This window comes from Ovis aries, chromosome 3 (assembly GCF_016772045.2).
Source record: "Ovis aries strain OAR_USU_Benz2616 breed Rambouillet chromosome 3, ARS-UI_Ramb_v3.0, whole genome shotgun sequence".
Taxonomy (NCBI): domain Eukaryota; kingdom Metazoa; phylum Chordata; class Mammalia; order Artiodactyla; family Bovidae; genus Ovis; species Ovis aries.
This window is the reverse complement of record NC_056056.1, coordinates 187,827,453-187,854,121: the sequence shown is the minus strand read 5'-3', so window position 1 is coordinate 187,854,121 and position 26,669 is coordinate 187,827,453. Positions and strand designations below refer to the sequence as shown.

Here is a 26,669-nt window from a genome sequence, read left to right as displayed (position 1 = left end):
ACTCAGTGTGTAAATTTTTTTCCCAGTAGTAAAGCTGCTCGTCTGCATGGTCTGCTCATAAAGTCTACAATAATTTATGACCCATTCCTCTCCTTAAAAATTTTTTAAATTCTAAAAGTAATATGACTAACATAGGTGGTTGTAGAACTTAGTCACGTTGTGACAGTCAGTGAGTAAATCTTTCTTTGGCATCAAGAGGGAACATAGACCTGGCAGCACATAGAAAGCACCGCCCTTTTCGCAAATCCTCTGTTGCTCCTTACCCTACAGGTTCTTTTAGTGAACCATGTAAGTCAGTGAGAATTGTTGGTCAACCTGTTAATGAAGCCATAGACTTAGAGAAGTGAGGTGTTTCCAATATAAGCTTATTTATCTTTTCCTCCTTGTTTCTATTGCTCTGTAATAGTAGTGATACTTAGCTATGTATTGAACTATTAAAAGACAAGCACTCGACTGATTTAATTCAATCAGTGTTCATTCAGCAAGTGCTTTTTCTGAGTGCTTGTCATGTGCCACGCACTGCTCTGACACCATCACCTTGTGCTACACTTGGGGCAGCCTTGCAAAGTAGGAGCCCATATTTTAGTGATGGTGATCCAGGTGAGTATACTGAGGTTCAGAGAGGTAAGGAGGCTACAGATAATCACACAGCTAGGAAGGGGAGGAACCTAGAGTGAACACCATGCTGTCTGACTTTTCTCATTTGCCATTTTCTAAATAATGTTGAAAGCCTCATCCTGGCTCAGTTGTTGTTGAGTTGAATTCCAGGTTCAGAATGGAACCTTCTGGGTTGTGTTCTTAATAGGAATGTGGTCGTGATTCTTCTAAACCTTGGCTATAGTCTCAATAAGAAAGGAAGTTAGAGAAACATCTTCCCAAGTATGAGAGGTACTTTTGGTATCTGGAAGGGGAGTTAAGAGATCTAATGTCTAGACTGACCTTTCCCCGAATTTCTGTGTGTCTTTAGGTTACTTAACATTCTCGGAAAACAGTTACTATTATGCCTGTTAAGGAGAGCAGACCAGATGTTCTCCAGGGTCTCTTTCAGTAGGCTTTTTATTGAAGTATCTTATACACAGAACAGAGTACACAAATTGTAAGTGTTTGGCTTGATGGAATGATTGTTACAAAGTGTACACATCTGTGTAACCAGTGCAGGAAAACAGAAAATTACCAGCCCCTCCAACTCTCCTCCCCTAATGCTCCCATGAGTAACCAATTTCCTGATTTCTAATGCCATTGATACAATTTTGCCTATTTTTATCATTTATATAAATAGAATCATATAGTTTATATTCTTTTGTGTCTGGCTTATTGTGCTTATTATGTTTGTAAAATTCCTGAATGATATTGTATATAGTTAATTCATTTCATTCTCCTTAACTATCATGGTATTCAGTTGTACATGTATTTTATAGTTGCTGGCTATTTCAGTAGCTTCCAGTTTGAATGTATTACAAATAGTGCTCTCCAGGGAATGTTTTTGTGCACATCTTTTGGTGATGACTTTATTTTGGTCAGGGACTAAATTCAAGCAATTTGAATTCAGCAGCCCTGTGGAGTGATGTTGAAGTAAGCATCTTTGAAACCAGACAAGTGGATTTTAGGAAGGCAGGTGATGTGTCTGCTTCAGCATGATGTTCTAAATGTTGCTGGTCAGGAATTTGGAATCCTCTTGAGGGTGTGGCTGGGCAGAAACCCTCTATGATAAGTGTGTGATGATGTAAGGTTTGCTCTCCTGGCAGTGGAGGGCTTTGATTCGTTTCAGGAAGGTACGATAGAGCAGAGAAGTCAGATCCAGAAGACAAATGTGTTTGGGCTACCCTAGAAATGATTAGGATATGTCACCCGCCAGATCAAGAATCTGGAAAAGTGATAACCCAGGGGAAGAACCAGCTTATGAGACCTGAAGAGTCTAGGAAATGAACAGAGAAATAAAAATTGATTTCAGCAGGCAGGTGGGAGCTCTCAAAGCATTTTTAGACAAATTTATTAAGTCTGATGAAACTCTTGGTCTCTCAGTTATGTCCAACTCTTTGCAACCCCATGGACTGCAGTCCACCAGGCTCCTCTGTTCATGGGATTCTCCAGGCAAGAATACTGAAGTGAGTAGCCACCCCTTTCTCCAGGGAATCTTCCTGACCCAGGGATTGAACCTAGGTCTCCTGCATTGCAGGCAGATTCTTTACTGTCTGAGCCACAAGGGAAGCCCTTGTTAAGTCTAACTCCTGTTTTAAGGAAGCTTTGAAAAACCATTCCCTAAAGTATGAATCTTGAGTCAAGAATGAACTTAATGAAATTACCAAACTAAGAACAAGTGTATTTTTCAAGTAAATACAGGATGTGAGTGTGCGGGCTTTGCCGGGAGACTGTTCTGTGTCAGATCACAGCTTCACTTTCTTCCCCTGTAATCTTTCCCACCAGCTTCCTGATCTGTAAAATGGGGATATTGACACACCCACCTTGTAGATTTCCTGTGACAGGGTACTTCCATAGTGCCAGGAGTGTGCTGGGTGCATTGCACTGGCACTAAGAATGATAGCCATTATTCTTATTATTTGTCTGATTTTTACTGTGATGTTACGTGTTTGACTGCATCAGATACTTGGTAGAAGCTTTCAGATTATTTTTTTAAAGTATGAGATTAACGTAGTGGTTTTTTTTTTAAGTGTGGAGAACACTAACAAAAATATTTTCCGACTTGCCTCACCTTAAACTGAAACTCAGAGGAAAGCTGAAGGGAAACATTGTCTGTGTGTCCTTGACAGGTCCCTCCCCAGCGTGAGTCAGTAAAGACACTTCAGGTTGTGGCAACTGCTTTACTTGGTTGTTTCAAGAAGAGACCAGACGAGCTAAGATTCACAAGAGAGCTGGGTCATTTTGCACAAAGGAAAATCATGATTTTATTTATTTCACTGTCAACTTGTATCAGGCATTTTGCAAGTAAGTGTATGTATGTAGCAGGGAGCTTTAGTGAGAGGCCCTGTGGGTGATTCCCTACAGACTGCAGCTGGTATAGGGTGTCCATTCCAACTGACTGTGGCTAGTGACGTCTTTCCACCTGTTGGTAAATTCTGGACTAACTTTTGGGGCGTCTGTTGCAGATTAAACGTAATTTTGCCCTCAGTGAGATTATGATCTCACAAATGAATATTTGTTCTATGAAGGGAACTTTTAGAGTGAGTTGAGTCTAAGACAACATTTGACCCAAGACTCTGAAATTCTAGTTCTGACTTCTCTACAGATGATCTATGGGACTTCAGGTATAGCATTAATTCTGGGTCTCAGTTTTCTCATCTGTAAAATTAGAAAGTTAGACTTTGAGGCAAAGGAGGATTCTGTGAATCTCTAAAGTTAATAGTGTCTAGTTTGGGGTGTAGTTTTATTTTTCTAAAAGCTGTATTCTTTCATGGGTTTTCCCAAGTCAGAAGGTCTTATGACAGCAGATTTTGGCACTTAACAATAGTAGAGGAAGGAACAGTTTTAAGATATGACCTAAGTTCATGAAACAGTTAATGTCCACTGCAGATAAAAAACAAATGACCTGACTGCTGTGACTGACGTAAAGTTACGTGAGTATATATAAATTCACTTTCACACTTGCATTTACTTTAACCAGCTTTCATACACTTGCTTTATTCATTAAAGGATATTTATGTTAAACAACATAAATATATATTCAAGACACTGTATATGGCATAACTGGATTATGGAAACTGCGTTGGCTTTATCTCATGTATCTATGTAAATTCTCAGTTCTCACATTACAGTCCCACAGTTGGGTGTGTCACAAATTTGAGTTTGTTTTGCTGTTCCACATGTTGAAGAAATTATGTTAAAAATTATATTTGAAAATGAAACACTGGATTCAATTGGATTAATAAGAATCCTAAGTAGTGTTATCACTATTACTTTTAAGTAATACTCAAAATAATTGCTTTTAGGTTTGAGCTCTATGTTCTTATACCCAAGGGTTCTTATTGTTCAGTCCCTAAGTCGTGTCTGACTCTTTGCCACCCCAGGGACTGCAGCATGTGAGGCTTCCCTATCCTTCACTATCTCCTGGTGTTTACTCAAACTCATATCCATTGAGTTTGTGATGTCATCCAACCATCTCATCCTCTGTCACCACCTTCTCTTCCTGCCTTCAATCTTTCCTAGCGTCAGGGTCTTTTCTAATGAGTCAGCTCTTCACATCAGGTGGCCAAGTATTGGAGCTTCCGCTTCAGCATCCGTCCTTCCAGTGAATATTCAGGGTTGATTTCCTATAGGATTAACTGGTTTGATCTCCTTGTAGCCCAAGCAACTCTCAAGAGTTCTCCAGCACCACAGTTTGAAAGCATGAATTTTTGGGAACTCAACCTTCTTTATGGTCCAAGTCTCACATCCGTACACTCAGGCGTATGCTAATAGCTGATGCAGGAGGACATATAGGAAATATTTAAAGTAAACTGAGAACTTTGGAATATTTGTGCTTTGACCCATTTAGTTGTTCTGGCCAATGGCAAACGAAATACTATTTGCCTAGTGTGAAGGCAACACCCTGGTCTCTCTGATGTAATCACGGGTGATGGTGGTGAAAGCTCTCTGGTTATACTAGCCTTGAGGCTGAATAGACCAAGTACAGGAATGAGGAGGGGGCTCATCAAAGCCTCTTCATCAGGCGGAGGAAGGCTCTGGGAAAGTGCAGGTCATTCCTCAGGCTTCCCATGGGATCATTCTACCTGCTCGTGCAGTGGTTTCTAAGAGGCGATTTGCAGCCACTGAGGCAGTGTCCTTTCCCAGAGAACTTCCCCTTTTGTGTTCTCTGTCTGTACCCTTCTTCCAGTCTCTATCATTTTATTTTTTTATTTTTCTTTTGCCTGTGCTGGGTCTTCATTGCTTGTGGCAAGTAGGGGCTACTGTGCATTGCGGTGCACAGGCTTCTCATTGTAGTGGCTTATCTTGTTGTGGAACACAGGCTCTCGGCATGGAGGCTTCAGTAGTTGTGGTGCATGGGCATAGTTGCCCCGAGGCATGTCGAATCCTCCTGGACCAGGGATCAAATCTGTGTCCCCTGCGTTGGCAGGTGAACTCTTAACCTCTGGACCGCCAGGAAAGGTCCCTATCACTTTAATTATTACGGGAGATTTGAAGTTTTCTAACTCCTGACTACATATTTTGGACCAGATATTCCTTATTCTAGACAATTTGTACTAAACATTCTGAAAATACTACTTGGAGATGACTATCTTGTTCGGAGTCATGTGTCACATATGTGGTTTTGTCTTGTGCTTCTTTGATTCCTCACAGCCTGAGATAATACATAAATAAATTTGTTCATTAAATTTACGAAAGCTTTTCCTTTCCATTTTTCTTCCCTCTAGTAATCTCTCCCTGTCTCATGAAGTATCTAAGATCAGCTTTGCAATCAAATGGAGATTTAGTTGGGCTGTTAGAATCCCTTAAGCATCCCTGAGTGTGAGCGTGAATAGATGGAGTTCAAGGGCTGCTCGAAGTTCTTGTCTGAACTGGCTGAAGTCATAGTCATCTATTTATTCTTGGTTGTTCCTTTTCCCTTCACCTCTTGGGAAACTGGTGGTCAGTGCCTTTGACTTTCTCTCTCCTTAATCCAGATGTGCAAGAGGGTAACTGTTGACAGAGAGAAGGAAATGTTTGCATATTTAAATAACCAATATGTAGGGGGCATGTGTGCAGGCTTGCGCATGCACAGGCTCTGTAACTGCAAGGTGGTATCTGTTTCTCTTAAGTCGCCATGCATATCCACAGATGATGAGGAGGCCCTAGCATCTAGAATGGCACTCAGGTGTGTATTTTCATCAGTGTTTTAAGGAGGAATTAGGTTGGTGGGAGTTCTAACTCTTAGTGGATCTATGGCTTAAAGTTATGATATTTTCACTGATATATTTAAAATGGATAACCAACAAGGACCATGGAACTGTGCTCAATTTGATGTGGCAGTCTGGATGGAAGTGGAATTTGGGGGAAAATAGATACAAATTTATGTATCTTATGGCTGAGTCCCTTTGCTGTTCACCTGAAACTATCACAACATTGCTAGTGAGCTATACCCCAATACAAAATAAAAATAAATAAAATTGTGATGTTTTGGGGAAACCTGGGTTCTGGCACCAGAATTTCAGTTCCCAGGATCTCCATTGCTTTGAGAGTGAAGTGAGATAAGTATTTTCAGTCATTCTTAAATCCATTACTTAGTAGTAGCTCAGGGCTTTGTGCTGAAGTTAAAGCTCCAATACTTTGGCCACCTGATGTGGTGAGCCGACTCATTGGAAAAGACCCTGATTCTGGGAAAGACTGAAGGAAAAGGAGAAGAGTGTGGCAGAGAATGAGATGGTTGGACAGCATCACTGACTCAGTGGATGCGTTTGAGCAAGCTCTGGGAGCTAGTGAAGGACTGGCAAGTCTGGCATGCTGCAGTCCCTGGGGTTGCAGAGAGTCAGGCATGACTTAGGGACTGAACAACAACAAACACAGGACTTTGTGCATCAGAATCACAGAACTGAAGTTGGATCCTCAGGATGTGTTCAGTGTTCCTTACATACTATGATGGTGGCCTCTCCCAGAGATGCCCCAACCAAGAGGCGACTTAACTTAGGGGTGTGGCAGTTCACAGCCACTGTAGCAGGAGCCATTTAGTCTTCAGGCAAAAAGAAAGTGTTCTGTCTCCTTTTAAATATTACGTTGCATTCAGAGTTTGAAATAGCCTTGACAGTTTCCTGTGGCCATTACCTTGAACCGAGGTGTAATGCCTTGCTGATAACTGACTCGCAAGTTTGGTACAATAATTGTGTTTGTTGTCTGTGTTTTAAGTTTGTATTTCTAAATACATGTTGTTGTACCATCATCTTTTCTTGTTTGTATGTTTGTCTTTATTCTCTTACCTTCGTAGTAGTAATTATGCTTGGCTTTGGATACTTGTGCCATTTGATACTGTGATATTAAGAGATTTTAAAAGAAAAGGTCATCAGCTGTCTTTCTGGGCTATTCTGGGCATTTTGTACTATATTTATTTTGGGCCCAGCTTTTCTTGCCCTTGGTTTTTGATTAGCTGTTCCTCTTCCTTGCCTTGGCCTCTCATCTTGCCTGGAAGCGTTTCAAGAGATCTGTTTGGATGACTGTTTTGTTTAACAGATAAACACTACCTCAACCTTGGGAGAGAGTCAAGATGACAGGATGGAACTCTCCATTAATGCTTCTGGATCTAAGGCATGAAATCCCTGGAGCAGAGAGTCTGGCCTCTTAGTTTAGTACACTCATGTTGGGAAATTGTTTCATGCTTTGAGATTAGTTTTTATAAGGGAAATGTAGGATTCTGGGGCATTCTCAAAAGTTTTGCATAATTTGGTGGGACTTAAAGTGTCTTACTGTTTATAAATTAAAGAATGATAATTTGACTAAAAAAGTGGGCTTTTTGGTTCTTCAGGGTCTAAATTGATCTTAGCTGAGGTCTGGCACAGACCACTCCTTTCAGGGAGCTTTCACTAAGATTATTGGGGTTCTCAAAAAACCAGGTATTGTATAAAGCAGAAAATAAATGGTCTTCAAGGAGTATCAGGCCATTAAGCATAAGACGTCTCCCAAGAGGAAACGGTAATGCCTCCAATACCCATTTACTTTGACCTTCTTTGAGAGACTGTGTCTGAGTGACTCTTCAGGGACAGAAAAAAAAACAACTAATTCTACTGAAGTGTTATAATACCCTGAAGGTGGTTTCTTTTTTCTTTTTTGTCATTTTTTTAAAAATTGAAATACAGTTGACATACAATAACATTAGTTTTAGATATACTTACAAGATGGTTTGACATGTGCATACATTGTGAAATGATCAATGGACATGAACTTGGGCAAACTTCGGGAGATAGTGAAGGACGGGGAAGCCTGGTGTGCTGCAGTCCATGGGGTTGCAAAGACTCAGACACAACTGAGCAGTTGAACAACAGCAGCAGCAGTGAAACGCTCACCATGATAAGTCTGGGAACCATCTGTCCCCACGGTTGTTATAACACCATTGACCATAATTCCTTATGCTCTGTGTTACATCCCCGTGACTTACTTGTTATATAACTGGAGGTTTGTACCTCTCAATCCCCTTCACCTATTTCACCCACCTCCACATCCTCCTTGCTCTGACAGCCAGCCATTCATTCTCTTTATCTCTGAATCTGTTTTCATTTTGTTTGTTTGTTTTTTAGGTTCAACATATAAGTGAGATTATGTGATATTTGACTTCACTCGGTAGAAAGTGATTCCTGCTTCCTCACTTTGTGGTCTTACTGAATCCTCAGGAGGTAGAGCTGGAAAAAAAAAATCAGTGTGTTATGGCTGGTTCTTTGCACTGAAAATCCAGCTGATTCTTGTTATTTGTAGTAGTTACTGTCTGTAAAGTTGCCAGAACTCTAAAATAGTGCTTACTGAGCCATTGCTCCTAGCGGATACACAGGCTTAGGTTCCTGTGAGCTTCTGTCACAGTGTTTTCCCAACTGACCAATGCATAACCTTGTTTCTGTTGCAAGGGACCTTATTTCATGTTGTTGATACATTAACATTGAACTCATGATGAACAGCACTGTAACTCACGCTTGAACGAAACTTATCTGACACGTGCATTTTCTGTCCCAGGCTCATCACAGCTTTTCTTGCATTTAGAAATGCTGAAGTGCTTGGGAACCATCTTAAGCACTAAAATCACCAACCAAAAGCATGTGAGTGTGAAACATGACACGGGATAGATCATGGAACACTTACTTAATTTTTTTTGGCCACACCATGTGGTATGTGGGACCCTAGTACCCTGACCAGGGATCAAACCTGTGTCCCCATCAGTGGAAGCTTGGAGTCTCAACCACTGAACTGCCAGGGAAGTCCCTGGGACACTTATTTGTAGTGGGAGAGCTGAGCTGAAACAAGAAGGCAGAGCATTGCCTTGTTAAGCCTCAGCTGGGACTGTGCACATGGGCACTTAAATTTTTTGCTGCTCTGTGTATGGCCATGAACAACAGCAGAAGCACCATTGATAATGGTTTTGGGGTTACAAATAAATTTTAGCTAGTGGGAAAATTCATAAACATCTACTGTATAATATAAGCAAAATAATCCCAGATATTGTAGCAGGAATCTCCTTCAGCTCAGCTTTATAGCTCATGTAGAAAGCCAGTCATTCAAGGTAAAAATGTATTTCAAGTTGGTGCTATAACCAATATCCAGAACACATTTTTTAAATAGCGTCATGCAAAAGTGAAAAAGTGAAAGTGTTAGTCGCTCAGTCATGTCCTACTCTGCTTACCCCATGGACCATACTCACCATGCTCCTCTGTCCATGGAAATCTCCAGGCAAGAATACTGGAGTGGGTTGCCATTTCCTTCTCCAGGGGATAGTCCCGACTCAAGGGTCAAACCTAGGTTTGACCGGCATTGCTGGCAAATTCTTTACCATCTGACCCATCAGGTCATCCCAACTTCAAGTAAAATGAAGGCTAATTAGTAACTCCTTTTGTTGAATATAAACGATAGTTAACTCTTCTGATGCACTTTGAACATCCTGTAGAATAGGAACAACGTCTTGTGTATCCTCCTGTTCCTGGCATGAAGGGTAATGCCAACACATAGTGACACCTCAGTAAGTGAATGAATAATAAACAAACGAAAGAGCCAGGAGAAATCTGTTCCATGGTGCCTGGGTGCCTGAGGGCACAATAGGATCAAAATGAGGGCACAAAATGATAGCTAATGCATCATTTCAGCTTAGATAATTTCCTGTCCATTAACTCATGTAAATGCTTATTAACCATCAGAGAGAGTAGTGTCTTGGATCTGGTGTAGCATGGAGGGCATCATAGCTGGGCCTGAGGATGGAACAGGAGTACCACCAACCATTTTGAGAAAACTACTAAAAAGAGCTGGAACTGCATTGGACTTCTTCCATCTCACCATGGAGCTAAGCTGGCAGCATTTTTTTCTCTAATATTCCTGACACCAACTTCTCTCCACTTTAACCTCACTCCCACACTGCTGTTATTAGAAACCTCTCTCGAGGTCATGGATTTGATCATGTCAGTCTCTTGCTTCAAGAACTCCATTCTCCCCTAAGAACCAGTTCAAAGCTCCTTAGTAACCTGGCTCCATCCCTCTACCTCAGACTTCAAACTCTTACCATTGCACCCATGCTCAAGCTAAACTGGACCCATCCCTGGAACCCAGCCATGCCTTTTAGGATTTACAGTCGTTGCATAGTGTTGTCTGCTCCTTCACCCAGCTCTTCCTTTCAGCCCTAGCTCAAATTACAGCCCCTGTGCTATGTCTGGCAAGATACCAGTCTCTCCCTAAGTAGACTCACATGTTAATGTTCAGTAGACATATTTGAATGAGTCAGTGCATCTAAATATTATGTAGAACAGTGGTCCCCAACTTTCTCGAACCAGGGACTGATTTGGTGGAAGAGAACTTTTCCAGGGAGCAGGGGTTGGGGTGAGGGGTGGTTTGAGGATGATACAAGTGTATTACTTTTATTGTGCACTTTATTTCTAATCTAATGCTTCTGCTGATCTGAAGAGAGGTACCAGTCCTCAGGCTAGAGGTTGAGAACCCCTGATCTAGAGAAAATAGGAAGCTTTGAAATGTCTTTAAAGCAAAAAGGAGAGGCTAGACCTCAGTTTCTACTAAGGCAAGTAAAAAGCTGTGGCTGCCTTTTTGTTAAATAGCTTTGTCTGTTGTACAGAACTGAGCTTTTCCACTCAGGAAACACCTACACTTGGCCACACTCCGCAGCCCCCAATATAAACATCCAGGGACTAGACTTGATTAAAGTAGAAGCAAGTGAAATTTTATGTGTGCAGAAGTTACATTCAATTTCAGATATTATCTGTTTCAATTATTTCCTGCAGATTAGCCATTTCAAATATTCCAAATATTTATCGTGGAGCTACTATATATTAGAAACTTGGCCAGGGGCTTTGACGCATGAAAAAGATAAGTAGAATGCAGGGACTTTTGTCTAGTGGGATGAAAAACGTAGAAGCACATTTCTGTAAAACAGGATAAATTGTACACTTACTGCAGGTAGTGATGGTAGCACAAAAGAAGGTGAGACTTATTTTCAACCTGCTCAGTTCCATTGAAGAGCTTGGATTTAATGTGAGCCTTAAAGGGTACATTTGGGAGTAGGTAGGTAGCAGGGTAGACTGAAGGAAGAGCATGGTTAGAGCGGTTCCAAGGGGAGGGAACCGTGTGAACAAAGGCACTGAGGCAGGAAAGTACAGGGAGCAACGGCAGGGATAAGTAGGGCAGGGAACACAGGGGTGAGGGAGGAGCATTGTTAACCGAGACTGGGAGAGCACATCATAATCTGGTGGAAAGAAACGTAATGGCAGTGTGCTTGGACTTAATGCCGTAGTCGTTAGGAGCCATGCACAGTTTTAAAACAAAGGAAATATAAGACAGCAAGAGCAGCTGCTAAAATTTGTCAACATTTACTAGGTGTCAGGCACTTTTATTTAATCCTTACTGTAGCACTTTGAGATGAGTACTGTTAGTATCACATTTTATAGATCAAATGGAAAACCCAGAGAATTTAAGTAACTTTCCTATGATCTACCACAAATAAGTGGTGGACCTGGGACTTGAAGCCTGCAAGTTTTATTTAAGAACTTGGTTGTGAACCTGAATGTGTAGGGTTTAGGGAGTCTCTGAACTTTCTCAGTTGTTTGCAAAGTGTTTAGTATATATGAATGTGTGTGTTTGTTTAAGAGAACATCTAAAGCTTTAATCATATGGAAAGTATGTTCCATAAAGGTTAATTAAGAAAGACTATGGTAGCCCTCTCTTTTGCTCTCTATAGTCCCTCAGGATGTTCAGTGCATTATATGGTGACTTTAGGCTTATGTTGCTTCTTACACTGGAAGAAGCAGAAGAATATAGCTCCAGTCAAAATGAAACGTCACAGCATATATAAGAATTGTTATTATAGTATTATAAGTGGCAAGCTCTTCTTGATCTGTGAGAAACATGGAAAATGCTCAAGAAGTTCTTTGAGGAGTAAACATGAGCTATCCAGATCATAAAACTTATGATAATTTTTAAAAGAGTTTTTTGATGTGGACCATTTCTTAAAATCTTCATTGAATTTGTTACAATATTGCTTCTGCTTTATGTTAGTCTTTTGGCCATGAGGCATGTGGGATCTTAGCTCACCAGCCAGGGATAGAATGCACTCCCCCAGCTTTGGAAGGCGAAGTCTTAACCACTGGACTGCCAGAGAAGTCCAAAATTTGTGATAATTTGAAGGCAGAAAGCCTGGGTCTCCATTAGACAAACATCATTCTTACAAAAGCTAAATAAACTCCTAAAATTTGAAATGTTTTTGAAAAATGCTTAGATGCTAATCTTCTTCAACTGTTCCAGTTTGTTTTTTTACAGTTAGAGGGACTTAGGGGATGAATATGTATTAACCTATGAGACTGTAAATTCCTTGTGGCTAGTAGTGAATTCAAAGGCAGGTGTCCAGATGAATGAATCCACATTAAAGAATTACCCAGTTTATATCACTTGAGAAATCAGACTAATACCTAAGTTTTGTTTAGAGTGAAAATTACCAATGATTTAAATATGTACATCTTTAAGTTGTTCAAGCTGGTTTTAGAAAAGGCAGAAGAACCAGAGATCAAATTGCCAACATCTGCTGGATCATGGAAAAGCAAGAGAGTTCCACAAAAACATCTATTTCTGCTTTATTGACTATGCCAAAGCCTTTGACTGTGTGGATCACAATAAACTGGAAAATTCTGAAAGAAATGAGAATATTAGACCACCTGACCTGCCTCTTGAGAAACCTATATGCAGGTCAGGAAGCAACAGTTAGAACTGGACATGGAACAACAGACTGGTTCCAAATAGGAAAAGGAGTACGTCAAGGCTGTATATTGTCACCCTGCTTATTTAACTTCTATGCAGAGTACATCATGAGAAACGGTGGGCTGGAAGAAGCACAGGCTGGAATCAAGATTGCCGGGAGAAATATCAATCACCTCAGATATGCAGATGACACCACCCTTATGGCAGAAAGTGAAGAGGAACTAAAAAGCCTCTTGATGAAAGTAAAAGAGGAGAGTGAAAAAGTTGGCTTAAAGCTCAACATTCAGAAAATGAAGATCATGGCATCTGGTCCCATCACTTCATGGGAAATAGATGGGGAAACAGTGGAAACAGTGTCAGACTTTATTTTTGGGGGCTCCAAAATCACTGCAGATGGTGACTGCAGCCATGAAATTAAAAGACGCTTACTCCTTGGAAGAAAAGATGACCAACCTAGATAGCATATTGAAAAGCAGAGACATTACTTTGCCAACAAAGGTCCATCTAGTCAAGGCTATGGTTTTTCCAGTGGTCATGTATGGATGTGAGGGTTGGACTGTGAAGAAAGCTGAGTGCCAAAGAATTGATGCTTTTGAGCTGTGGTGTTGGAGAAGACTCTTGAGAGTCCCTTGGACTGCAAGGAGATCCAACCAGTCCATTCTGAAGGAGATCAGCCCTGGGATTTCTTTGGAAGGAATGATGCTGAAGCTGAAACTCCAGTACTTTGACCACCTCATGCGAAGAGTTGACTCATTGGAAAAGACTCTGATGCTGGGAGGTATTGGGGGCAGGAGGAGAAGGTGACGACCCAGGATGCGATGGCTGGATGGCATCACGGACTTGATGGACGTGAGTCTGAGTAAACTCCGGGAGTTGGTGATAGACAGGGAGGCCTGGCATGCTGTGGTTCATGGGGTCGCAAAGAGTCGGACACGACTGAGTGACTGAAGTGAACTGAACTGAAGATGTTACTATCACTGATAACTCAGATGGTAAAGAATCTGCCTGTAATACAGGAGACCTGGGGTTCAATCCCTGGGTCAGGAAGATCCTTTGGAGAAGGAAATGGAAACCCACTCCAGTATTGTTGCCTGGAGAATCCCATGGACAGAGGATCCTGGTGTTCTACAATCCATGGGGTTGCAAAGACTCAGACACCACTGAGCAACTAACACATCACACAGGCACAGCAAATATGATACTTTAGTAACAGAGATCTGGATTCCCTACTTACTGGATTTTTCTTTTTAAATGTTTTTTTCCCATCTTTGTTTTAACATTCTCTATTTTATATTTTTTTTCCTGAACTGCTTGGAAGTGTTTAATATACAGCCCCCATTCAGATTTTTCCAATGATTAAAAAATATCTTTTATCATAGTTTCATAGATTTGGAGGATTCAATAAGGATGGTAAATAGCAATTGGTTGTCAGATCTCTTTTTGTCTTTTTTAATTATCTTGTCTCCCTCCCTCTTTTGTTTTTTCTTGTTTTGCATTTCATGACGTTAACATGTTTGAAAAGTCTAAAACATTTGTTTCAAAGTATATCTTTCAATAAGGGTTCATCTGACTGTTGGTTTCCTAATGATTAGATTAAGATTCAACAGTGCTAGGAAGAATACACTTCTTCTCTTTAGAAAGTATGTGATAGGTGAATGGAATTGTTTCCTTAATTTCTTTTCTACTTTCTCATTATTCGTGTATAGGAATGCAAGGGATTTCTGTGTGTTGATTTTATATCCTGCAACTTTACTATATTCATTGATGAGCTCTAGTAATTTTCTGGTGGAGTCTTTAGGGTTTTCCATGTAGAGGATCATGTCATCTGCAAACAGTGAGAGTTTTACTTCTTCTTTTCCAATTTGGATTCCTTTTATTTCTTTTTCTGCTCTGATTGCTGTGGCCAAAACTTCCAGAACTATGTTGAATAGTAGCGGTGAAAGTGGGCACCCTTGTCTTGTTCCTGACTTTAGGGGAAATGCTTTCAATTTTTCACCATTGAGGATAATGTTCGCTGTGGGTTTGTCATAGATAGCTTTTATTATGTTGAGGTATGTTCCTTCTATTCCTGCTTTCTGGAGAGTTTTTATCATAAATGGATGTTGAATTTTGTCAAAGGCCTTCTCTGCATCTATTGAGATAATCATATGGTTTTTATTTTTCAATTTGTTAATGTGGTGAATTACATTGATTGATTTGCGGATATTGAAGAATCCTTGCATCCCTGGGATAAAGCCCACTTGGTCATGGTGTATGATCTTTTTAATGTGTTGTTGGATTCTGATTGCTAGAATTTTGTTGAGGATTTTGCATCTATGTTCATCAGAGATATTGGCCTGTAGTTTTCTTTTTTGTGACATCTTTGTCAGGTTTTGGTATTAAGGTGATGGTGGCCTCATAGAATGAGTTTGGAAGTTTACCTTCCTCTGCAATTTGTTCACCATTGCAACGAAAAGAATAAAATACTTAGGAATATATCTACCTAAAGAAACTAAAGACCTATATATAGAAAACTATAAAACACTGATGAAAGAAATCAAAGAGGACACTAATAGATGGAGAAATATACCATGTTCATGGATTGGAAGAATCAATATAGTGAAAATGAGTATACTACCCAAAGCAATTTACAAATTCAATGCAATCCCTATCAAGCTACCAGCCACATTTTTCACAGAACTAGAACAAATAATTTCAAGCTTTGTATGGAAATACAAAAAACCTCGAATAGCCAAAGCAATCTTGAGAAAGAAGAATGGAACTGGAGGAATCAACTTGCCTGACTTCAGACTCTACTACAAAGCCACAGTCATCAAGACAGTATGGTACTGGCACAAAGACAGACATATAGATCAATGGAACAAAATAGAAAGCCCAGAGATAAATCCACACACATATGGACACCTTATCTTTGACAAAGGAGGCAAGAATATACAATGGAGTAAAGACAATCTCTTTAACAAGTGGTGCTGGGAAAACTGGTCAACCACTTGTAAAAGAATGAAACTAGATCACTTTCTAACACCGCACACAAAAATAAACTCAAAATGGATTAAAGATCTAAATGTAAGATCAGAAACTATAAAACTCCTAGAGGAGAACATAGGCAAAACACTCTCAGACATAAATCACAGCAGGATCCTCTATGATCCACCTCCCAGAATGCTGGAAATGAAAGCAAAAATAAACAAATGGGATCTAATTAAAATTAAAAGCTTCTGCACAACAAAGGAAAATATAAGCAAGGTGAAAAGACAGCCATCTGAATGGGAGAAAATAATAGCAAATGAAGCAACTGACAAACAACTAATCTCAAAAATATACAAGCAACTTCTGCAGCTCAACTCCAGAAAATAAACGACCCAATCAAAAAATGGGCCAAAGAACTAAATAGACATTTCTCCAAAGAAGACATACGGATGGCTAACAAACACATGAAAAGATGCTCAACATCACTCATTATTAGAGAAATGCAAATCAAAACCACAATGAGGTACCACTTCACACCAGTCAGAATGGCTGCGATCCAAAAATCTGCAAGCAATAAATGCTGGAGAGGGTGTGGAGAAAAGGGAACCCTCCTACACTGTTGGTGGGAATGCAAACTAGTACAGCCACTATGGAGAACAGTGTGGAGATTCCTTAAAAAATTGCAAATAGAACTACCTTATGACCCAGCAATCCCACTTCTGGGCATACACACCGAGGAAACCAGAATTGAAAGAGACACATGTACCCCAATGTTCATCGCAGCACTGTTTATAATAGCCAGGACATGGAAACAACCTAGATGTCCATCAGCAGATGAATGGATAAGAAAGCTGTGGTACATATACACAATGGAGTATTACTCAGCCGTTAAAAGAATTCATTTGAATCAGTTCTGATGAGATGGATGAAACTGGAGCCGATTATACAGAGTGAAGTAAGCCAGAAAGAAAAACACCAATACAGTATACTAACACATATATGGAATTTAGGAAGATGGCAATGACGACCCTGTATGCAAGACAGGGAAAGAGACACAGATGTGTATAACGGACTTTTGGACTCAGAGGGAGAGGGAGAGGGTGGGATGATTTGGGAGAATGACATTCTAACATGTATACTATCATGTGAATTGAATCGCCAGTCTATGTCTGACGCAGGATGCAGCATGCTTGGGGCTGGTGCATGGGGATGACCCAGAAAGATGTTATGGGGAGGGAGGTGGGAGGGGTTCATGTTTGGGAATGCATGTAAGAATTAAAGATTTTAAAATTTAAAAAATAAAAACTAAAAAAAAAAAAGAAAGTATGTGATAGTGGTTAGGCTGGATTTAATCACTGGATTAAGTTGGTGTTCACTGGACCTCTCATTGTACAAGTACCTAATCCCCTTAATAAGTTATCTATCAGGTAATCCTTCAGGACCATATGTATATTTTGTTCCCTGATACTCAAGTCATTCATCCAGTGTTTTTAACATTCATCTTGAATCTTTATGCAAATCAGTAACCAGGTTGGTGGTTGCAATATGGTAAGTAAGTAAGTAAGTAAAGTCACTGAGTCGTGTTCGAGTCTTTGTGACCCCATGGACTGCAGCCCACCAGGCTCTTCAGTCCATGGTATTCTCCAGGCAAGAATACTGGAGTGGGTTGCCATTTCCTTCTCCAGGGGATCTTCCCGACCCAGGGATCGAACCCGGGTCTCCCACATTGGAGGCAGACGCTTTAACCTCTGAGCCACCAGGGAAGTCCACTAACTGAATTTTTGAAAGTTACTTTAGTAAAGAAAATTTCTCCTTTTTATCCCCATCCCTGTTTGGAAAAAATCTAGACCCCAAAGACAGGTGGCAGAGGAGCCGACAAAAGTGAAACTCAGAAACAACTGTCCAAACACATATTATTACTTTCAGTGTCAGAAGTGTTTTATTTTCTGAGTGGATGTATAGGAAGAAAGTTCTAGAAAAGAGAGAGAGAGAGAAGTGTGTCTTTTAGTTTGGGGGATTTGTCCTTAAAGTAATAAATCTTTGTTGGTGCAGATGAAGAACAGCAAAACAAATCACCTTTCTGATTTCCTTCTAGACTGAGAGCATTCAATTAATAATGATATGAATTTTCTTTTTTTTTTTTGAGTTCTTTTTATTTTATTTTAATTTTTTTAATTTTTATTTTTACTTTATTTTACTTTACAATACTGTATTGGTTTTGCCATACATTGACATGAATCCACCACGGGTGTACATGCGATCCCAAACATGAACCCCCTCCCACCTCCCTCCCTACAACATCCCTCTGGGTCATCCCCGTGCACCATAATGAGATGAATTTTCATTCAACAGCCACAATCTGAAAAGATATTTCATGTCTGCCTTCCTATCTGAAAATATTCTTTATAAATAGTTCTTTAAAGGCACGTTAGTTGAAATCAAATGGGCATCTCAACCATGAAATTCCTGTGAAAGGTAGATAGTAAACAGAATTGTTTAGGAGGGGGGATTCCTTGATCTAGACTTAGAATTCTTTCAAGAATTATCCTAAAGCATTATACCTCCCCTGCTCATGACCAGCTCACTCAGTGACTTGGTGTTATCTGATGAGGATCTCATTTCACTTTTGAAAGCAAAGTGTTGTTCTGTTTGTTGAGGTAGTGAGAGGAGGCAGGAAAAGATTGACTCTGGACATTGCAATTGAAACCCCTGCTCCCCACCACCCCCCCACCCTGCCCCGGCCGTCTTGAGATTAGGAAGTACCCTGAATGCAGTATCAGTTCTCTTGTTTGCAGTTCATGATGAAAAGACCTATTTTTGAAGCTTGTTAACTATCCCTCCTGCCTAGACAAAACTATTCTTGAATACTGGGGTCATTACCAGAACTCTATTAATTCAGTTATAATTTGCTTTGTTTTTCTTTTCATTGTTTTGTAAGAGGATTTTGTACATTATTGTTGTGATCAGGTAGACCTTGGACCCCTTGCTCCCTTTGAGCATTTTCATGTTATGTTCTTGAAGTTTGGAAAAGTGATTTGCCCCTATTTTGCTGGTATGGTATGATCACATACTTTTTTCTCTTGTTGAGATCTTGCTGAGTGAGAAATTGGTGTGGCATGAGGTGGTCTGTGAAATTTACTTTAACCAGTCCTAATTCTGTGTTTGGAGACAGCTGAATACTCCTTACATTTGTTTGATAATTTCCTACCCTGCATGCTGGATTGTATTACTGTGTTGTTACAGAGTCTAGAATATGAATAAGGCAAAACCTTGCTAATTCAAGCATCTGAGCTTTATCACAAAACTGAGAAGTTCACTTGAAGAAATTAAATTAGCACATTGCCTGGCAAGCACAGTCATTCTCCTAGAGTCTTGAGGTTTCTGCAGAGCTGGAGTCACTCCATGACCATGACAAATTTGCTCTCATTTCTCTTGCCTTGTGTTAGTCTCCTCCAGCCCCAGTCCCTTGGATACAACACAGAGCAGAGAACCTGGTCCTGGTTTGGCATGCAACTAAGAGCTTCGTAGCATATTTGACACCATAATAAATGAGGAGGTACTGAAATATTTCCTGTTTTTAAACACTTTGACTCACTTTCTAAGATGTAGCAGAACAATCTCAAAGAATATTTGTAATTATAATTTTTATAAAGAATATTTATTATAAAGGCTTGTAAAGTACATTGAGTCATAGAGGTGAGTTCATACTTGTCAAACAGGTTTATACAACACTAATTATTAGAATAAACACTAATATGTTGGAAATAAACACTAATATGTTGGAAATCTTCCGAATGAACAGGGCTTCTTTTTAATGTGGGCAATCTTATAGTAGTTCACTTGGGGTGAGTTTTCCTCAGAGGTTGACTTATTTAATAAAGAATTGAACAGACAGTAAGAGTGGTTACAAGTTCCATGATGGTAGGAGCTGTCATCTTTCTTTTAGGTGTATTCTAGTGTCTCATCTAAAGCAACAATAAGGCTCCATATATATTTGTTGAATTAAATTTTCAAATTAATGGTGCTGAGTCACTTCAGTCGTGTCCGACTCTGCAACCCCATAGATGGCAGCCCACCAGGCTCTCCCGTCCCTGGGATCTTCCAGGCAAAAACACTGGAGTGGGTTGCCATTTCCATTTCCAATGCATGAAAGTGAAAAGTGAAAGTGAAGTCACTCAGTTGTGTCTGACTTAGCGACCCCATGAACTGCAGCCTACCAGGCTCCTCCATCCATGGGATGTTCCAGGCAAGAGTACAGAGTGGGGTGCTATTGCCTCTCCATCAAATTAATAATAGTTGCTAAATTCTTCTGGCCTTAGTTTTTCCGGTCTGTAGGTCACCACCTCCCCTGACCTTCTGCAGATAGCCATTTCCTCTTCTTCCTGTCACCCCCAACCCTGCTTTCCTATTCTTGATCCTGCTGACCAGTAACTTTTTTGACTTAAGGAATAGGAAGTCTAAGCTATTGTGTTTCATTAAAAAAAAAAAATGTAGGAAAAAAAAGAGAAATAGAATATATTCAAATCTTAAAATGATTATATAGAGATAGAGCACTCTATAGCAGACTCTGTTAAGATCTTGCAGTAAAAAACAAAACCTGGTGCTTGTCTTCAAGAGGTCAGAGTCTAAAATAGTCATATCAAGAGAGCTGAAACATACAAGCCATGGTGTGAAGGTGGGGACTGAGGGACAGCTTAAGTAAAGTTGATGATGTCAACTGCAAGAATCACTTTTGGCCTCTTAGCAACCCTGGAGCAGTGTCTTTAAGGATGAGTGCCTCAGGCAATGGGGGACTTGAGAAGGCATTGCGGGAATTCTCCAGAAAGTGGAGAAGGTAATTCTGTGTTTGTGTGTTGGCTCTTGTGAGAGAAGGAAGACTGTTGTTCTATTGGGGAATTTGGAGAGTGTAGATTAAAAGATCTGGGAAAAGAAAAGGGCAGTCATTGTCAGTGCCCGTGGATGTGGTGGATGTGCCATGGCTTGAGAAGGAGGGGCAAAGTCTGCTCCTGGAAGGAAGTGAATGAAATTCATGGGGTAATGAACTCAAAGTCTTGGTGAAATCAGGAAGCAGCTGAAGGTGAAGGAGGGCATTCACATGAGCTAGTTGAATTGGGAAATTTTCTCAGAGATAGATAAAGTGAGGAGTCGGCTGTGCAGAGGCTCAGGGTGTAACCATAGACATAGATTGCTAAAAATGCACTATTCTTTGATTTCTTCATTCCCATGGTACTTTCTTTCCTGGGACAACATCCTTGCCTGTGTCAGTCATGTATAACCTGCCAGGGTTGCACACTTTAACTCCATGCCAATTTGTAAAGTCCTCCATTTTAGACTAACCATATTTGTGAATCAAAGAATCTCATATGTGAAACCTTTTAAAATCAACCTACCCGTGTTGAATTGGTTATTTAGTATTCAAGGTCCGTTTAGTCAAGGCTATGGTTTTTCCTGTGGTCATGTATAGATGTGAGAGTTGGACTGTGAAGAAGGCTGAGCGCCGAAGAATTGATGCATTTGAACTGTGGTGTTGGAGAAGACTCTTGAGGGTCCCTTGGACTGCAAGGAGATCCAGCCAGTCCATTCTGAAGGAGATCAACCCTGGGATTTCTTTGGAAGGAATGATGGTAAAGCTGAAGCTCCAGTACTTTGGCCACCTCATGCGAAGAGTTGACTCATCGGAAAAGACTCTGATGCTGGGAGGGACTGGAGGCAGGAGAAGGGATGACAGAGGATGAGATGGCTGTATGGCATGACTGACTCAATGGACGTGAGTCTGAGTGAACTCCGGGAGTTGGTGATGGACAGGGAGGCCTGGCGTGCTGAGATTCATGGGGTCACAAAGAGTCGGACACAACTGAGCGATTGAACTGAACTGAATGGACCATGTGCATACTCTTACTTGCCATAACCCTTTATAGTCATGTGTTTACATGGCTTTATTTCTTAAATAATAAGTCAGCTGGAGGCTTCCTTGGTAGCCTAGTGGTTAAGAATCAACCTTGCAATACAAGGGACATTGGTTCGATCCCTGGCCTGGGAAGATCCCACATACTGCTGGGCAACTAAGCTATTGAGACTGTGCCCTTAGACTCCGTGAACCACAACTACTGAGCCTACATGCAGCAATTACTGAAGCCTGTGTTCCCTAGAGCCCATGCTCTGAAACAAGAGAAGCCACCGCAGTGAAAAGCCCCCACTCACCACAACTACAAAAAGCCCGTGTAAAGCAATGAAGACTCAGGGCAGCCATAAATAAATAAATAAATAAATAAATAAATAAATTCTTTAAAAGAATATATATTTTGTTTACTGGGGAAAACAACTTGTGGGGATTGTAGAATAGGGACTATCAAAAAGTTTAAAAATCTGGTGGTATGGGGTATCCTAATTCGAAGGATTCTTGAGGTTGGATTCTCTTGCTTCTGCGAGAGAATCTTTTCTTTTGTACCAGTTCACGGGGGTGCTCAGTGGCCTCCTTGGGGTCCTCTCTCCCCAAAAGTGAAGAGCGGACTTGGGGCCTTAGCCAGCGGAAGACCCACCCGAACTTCAGACACGAGAGGGCTGTGCTGGAGTGAGTGTCCTCCTTCTCTGGTGGACCTGATAAGACTGAGGAGATCTCTGCAATATCTGTCCCTTGGCTGCCAGTTGCCTCGCTTATTGTCTGCCAAGAAGACAAATGTTAGATATGTGTAACCTGGACGACAGTGGGGCCAGTATATGTCCGTTTAGGGAGCTCAGATCCTTCAACTGGCTTCCCTGGTGGATCAGATGGTAAAGAATCTGCCTGCAGTGCAGGAGACCTGGCTTTGATCCCTAGATCAGGAAGATCCCCTGTTGAAGGGAATGGCTACCCACTACTCCAGTATTCTTACCTGAAAAATCCCATGGACAGAGGAGCCTGGCAGGCTACAGTCCATGGGAGTCAGAAAGAGTCAGACGTGACTGAATGACTAACACACAACCCAGCTATATGTGCTCAGTTTCAGTACTCATTAATATTCACACACACACACACTCGTATTTTGGTCATAATTGTTGTCTTTACATTGCTACCCTCTTCTCTGTCTCAGGGCCCCTCAGTATTTTGCCTTCCCCTCTGCTCTCCCTTCTATAGTGGGGAGTAATGCTCCATGCGTTCCCACCTGGACCCTCCACCAGGCCCATCCTGTGCTTGCCTGTGAGGCACTTCTCTGCTCACCTTAGCAAGCTCCTGGTTCTGAAGCCTTGGAAGAATCTCTGGAAACTGGTTGACATCTTCATTTTCTAGTGGGTTGAGCTTGGCCAAGTCTTGACAGCTACCATATTCTTGATGACTAGCCTGAGCCATACCTGGAAGGGAGCTGCTAGGCAGCTGGGAGTCTTCCTCCTGAGCAGATTCAGGGAAGACAGAGTCATCATCTTTGTCATCTTTCTGGTTCTCTAGAAATTTCTCAAGCTTTTGCACAAGACCATCCAGTTTGCTGAGAGTCATCTGTGTCTTCTCTTTGGGGTGCTTGTCTTTGTTGTCTCCACTTAGGTCACAGTTAGCGGTCGAGTCTGAATTGTTAGAGGCCACGTCAACATCCCAGGCCAGGGTGATGCTGAGTTTGCAGAACTGCTCTGGGCCATCCTGTATTTGGTCTCGTCTTGCCAGGCGCCTCCCTGTGTTTTCAGTCCACCATGACCCTTGGATAGGAGGGACAAAGTGGACTGAAGGACCTTCAGAAGATGAGTCTTCGCAGGAAAGGGTGTCCTCACAGGGGAAGTAGCCCACAGAGAGACTCAGGTTTGATTCAGAGCTGCTGGAGAATGAGTGCACCATGGAGTTCGGAGGCTCAAATCTCAGGTCTCCCTCATCCCAGGGATCTTCAAAAGAGAAAATCTAAGTGGGACTGGGGAGAAGAGGAGGGCAATATGGTACTTACCCAATAACATGATCCGTTCTTTTTTCTATTTGGAACTATCCCACTCTGAGAGAAGTTCATCTGTTTTACAATCTCCAATGAAGAACAAAAGAGGCAGCCCTCTCCCTTTAAAAACCTGCTCTATACAACCCTCTCCGCTAAGCATCTTCACTGGATGCCTCCTATCATCTATGACTGCAGTTGAAAAAACTTGTATCGTAAAAGAAAAATGATCATGCTGTGAAATTTGAAAAATATAAAAAAGTGTGAAGTTGAAAATAAATATGCTTGTGATTCCCCTGTCCAGAGATAATGATAATCATCATGAAAACACTTTGGTGGATTTCCTTATAATCTTTTCTTTTTATTTATATGTACTTATGTGTATACAACAATATATATATATATGTATATATTCTATGTACCATCATGTGTATATGTAGATATGAAAGTCACATCAGTTGAAACTGAGATGATTATGTTTTATGGCACAAAGTGAAAGTAGTTCAGTCCTGTCTGACTCTTTGCGGCCCCGAGGACTATACAGTCCATGGAATTTTCCAGGCCAGAATACTGAAGTGGGTAGCCTTTCCCCTTTCCAGGGAATCTTCCCAACCCAGGGATTGAACCCAGGTCTCCTGCACTGCGGGCAGACTGGACTGCAAGTGGATCAAACCAGTCTGTCCTAAAGGAAATCAGTCCTGAGTATTCATTGGAAGGACTCATGCTGAAGCTCCAATACTTTGGCCACATGATGCAAAGAACTGACTCACTGGAAAACTGACTCACCCTGATGCTGGGAAAAATTGAAGGCAGGAGGAGAAGGGGACGACAGAGGATGGGATGATTGGATGGCATCACCGACTTGATAGACATGAATTTGAGGAAGCTCTGGGAATTGGTGATGCACAGGGATGCCTGGCGTGCTGCAGTCCACAGGGTTGCCAAGAGTCGGACACGACTGGGCACCTGAACTGACTGAACTGATGGCACAACCTACATTAAACGTGTATATGGCTATTCTGTCTTTTTTAACCACTTTCTTATTAATGACTTAGTTATTGTCTTTAATAGACACATCTGCAGTAAAACCCCTTGTTAATAAATCTTTGTGTCTCCCTTTATGTTTTTATAGGTGGGTTTAATCGATCAAAGGCCACAAATGTATTAAAGGCTCCTAATAGTTGATACCAAGTTGCTTCCCAGAAAGGTTATAGCCATTTAGATGCGTGTCCTTCCACCCTCTGATGGCACTTTTTCTGTGATGTCCCATAGAAACAGGGGGAGAGGGTAGGAATACACAGGCACACATGCATGCACCTGTTGTGGTCTCTGTAATGTTCTGCCTTGGTGGCGGCCCACGTGAGAGGGGTGCTGCCAACTCCTGAGCCATAAACTGGGGACATGAAAAATCCTTCAGGTCCTGAGTCTCAGTAGCTAAAAGTCCAACTGCCAGAAGTCTGTGTTCTGGGACTGTTGGTTACCGTGGTAACAGAAGGACCCAAGTTAGAGTCAGCAGTGTGGGAAGAGAGAAGAAAGGAATTGAAAGCTACAGGAGCCAGTGCCTTGCTCCCAGAGTATCCCATCCCCTCATCAACTCAGCTGACAAGACTCCTTTCGATGGCAGAAGGACAGATGCCATGACAGTTCCTTCCATGTCGGTGTCCAGGATGGTTCCTGTCTTGAGGGAATTTAGAACCTATTTGGTGAAATGGACATAAACAGCCTTTTATAGGACAGAATGGTAACTGCAGCAGCAGAACTTAAAACTAATGTTGTGGGAGAATGGAAGGAGGTACCTGTGCCGCCGGGGTGGAGATCTGGGAGGGGGTATCAGGAGAAGCCTCCCAGAGGAGATTCCGTCTGATCTCAGTATTTAGTGGGATGTGGAAGTTAGCTGAAAAGGAGGGAGTGACTGGGGGAGAGGACCTTATGAGCAGATGGGACACGTGAGCAAGGACTCCCAGGTGAGAAACAGCCAGGTGTGGGGTGGAGATCAAGCATGAAGTGGTAAACAGGGTCACTAAGATCATGGAAAGCCTTCCACCCCTATTAGGGAACTTGGCTTTTATCCTGTGAGCACATACTCAGGTAGTGATTTCGTTTATTAGGCGTTCTTCTGGTTAACTCAAAGTATATTGAATGCTCAACATGATGAAAACAAGCAAACAAAACAAAACTTCCAGTGCGCTTGGCACAGCATGAATGTTATTGGTTGGCTTTCACGAGAACAGAATGAGTAGCTTTGCCCTGGGTTGAGAAATGGACGGGGGGAGACGAGGTGGTAACAGTGGGCCTAGACTCGACTTCATCTGTGTCTGAGTGAGAAAGTGAGGGAGGAGGCAGAGGCCAGCTTAGTTTCTGCACCCACTCTCCAAATACAGAAGAGGGCACAGTCAGTACTGGGGGACAGTTTCAGAACTTAAAAGGTTGGCTGCTGCTTTCGGAGAGTAAGGGTGGGATACGTGTCATGGGCAGGGGGCTTGATTGTAATAATACTTGGTTATTTCCTGGTGTTAGAAGAAAAACGTGAAGGTGGATATGGACAGGTATGGAGGAATGCATTGTTGAGGACCTCGGTATTATTCTTTGAGCTTCCCAGCTAGGCTTTGGCCTTATTCCTGAGGTTGTCTGTATTTTACGCCAGTTCTGTTACCTGGATCTCTGTCCTTGTTGTCCTTGTTCTCCTTTGACAGTCTCTTCAATAACATGAGGTGCCTTGATTTTTTTCTAGACTTTGAGCTTTGCTTTTCCTTGTCATCCTCCTCTGCTGACACCCCTGCTGACCTCACTAGGTCCTCCCACTTCCTGGTCTACCCTCCCCTTCCCAATGGCATCATGGAATTATGAGGGGATTGGTGAGATATCTGGGGGGCACTTTATGGGTGGAGGTAGTAAGTCTTTCATTGTCTGCTTCCCAAATGTGCAAATTCTGAGGACAACTGAGTT

At 41.5% G+C, this 26,669-nt stretch overlaps 2 protein-coding genes across 43 annotated transcripts in view; one reads left to right on the top strand and one right to left on the bottom strand.

Moving 5' to 3' along the window:
• Positions 1-26,669, top strand: part of PPFIBP1 (PPFIA binding protein 1) — a 206,946-nt gene that overhangs the window by 67,053 nt on the left and 113,224 nt on the right. For 27 of the 42 annotated variants that reach the window (XM_042247361.2, XM_060413273.1, XM_042247359.2 and 24 more), the window contains one exon: positions 19,284-19,393. The exons of 13 other annotated variants lie outside the window; for them this stretch is intronic. In XM_042247361.2, the coding sequence (XP_042103295.1) occupies positions 19,386-19,393 (8 nt within the window). In that variant the 5' untranslated portion in view covers positions 19,284-19,385. Of the gene's footprint in view, positions 1-2,773; positions 2,944-8,213; positions 8,310-19,283; positions 19,394-26,669 lie in introns of those variants that run through there. 2 more of the 42 variants (XM_060413271.1, XM_060413276.1) reach the window with 2 other exon arrangements.
• C3H12orf71 (chromosome 3 C12orf71 homolog) lies at positions 22,177-26,431 on the bottom strand. Its single transcript, XM_042245286.1, has 4 exons — positions 26,377-26,431; positions 25,041-25,157; positions 23,036-23,682; positions 22,177-22,498 (listed from the first exon to the last, which is right to left on the bottom strand). The coding sequence occupies exons 1-4, from the start codon at positions 26,429-26,431 to the stop codon at positions 22,196-22,198; spliced, it is 1,122 nt and encodes a 373-aa protein (XP_042101220.1). The 3' UTR covers positions 22,177-22,195.

What these genes read in the sequence shown, in the direction of transcription:
- C3H12orf71 (XM_042245286.1), bottom strand. Translation starts at nt 26,431, where the DNA reads ATGTTATTGAAGAGACTGTCAAAGGAGAACAAGGACAACAAGGACAGA. An exon ending in CAACAAGGACAGAGATCCAG is followed by an intron (nt 25,158 to 26,376) that starts GTAACAGAACTG and finishes TTGGACTTTTAG; the next exon opens with CTACTGAGACTCAGGACCTG. An exon ending in AGAACCAGGAGCTTGCTAAG is followed by an intron (nt 22,499 to 23,035) that starts GTGAGCAGAGAA and finishes TCTTCTTGGCAG; the next exon opens with ACAATAAGCGAGGCAACTGG.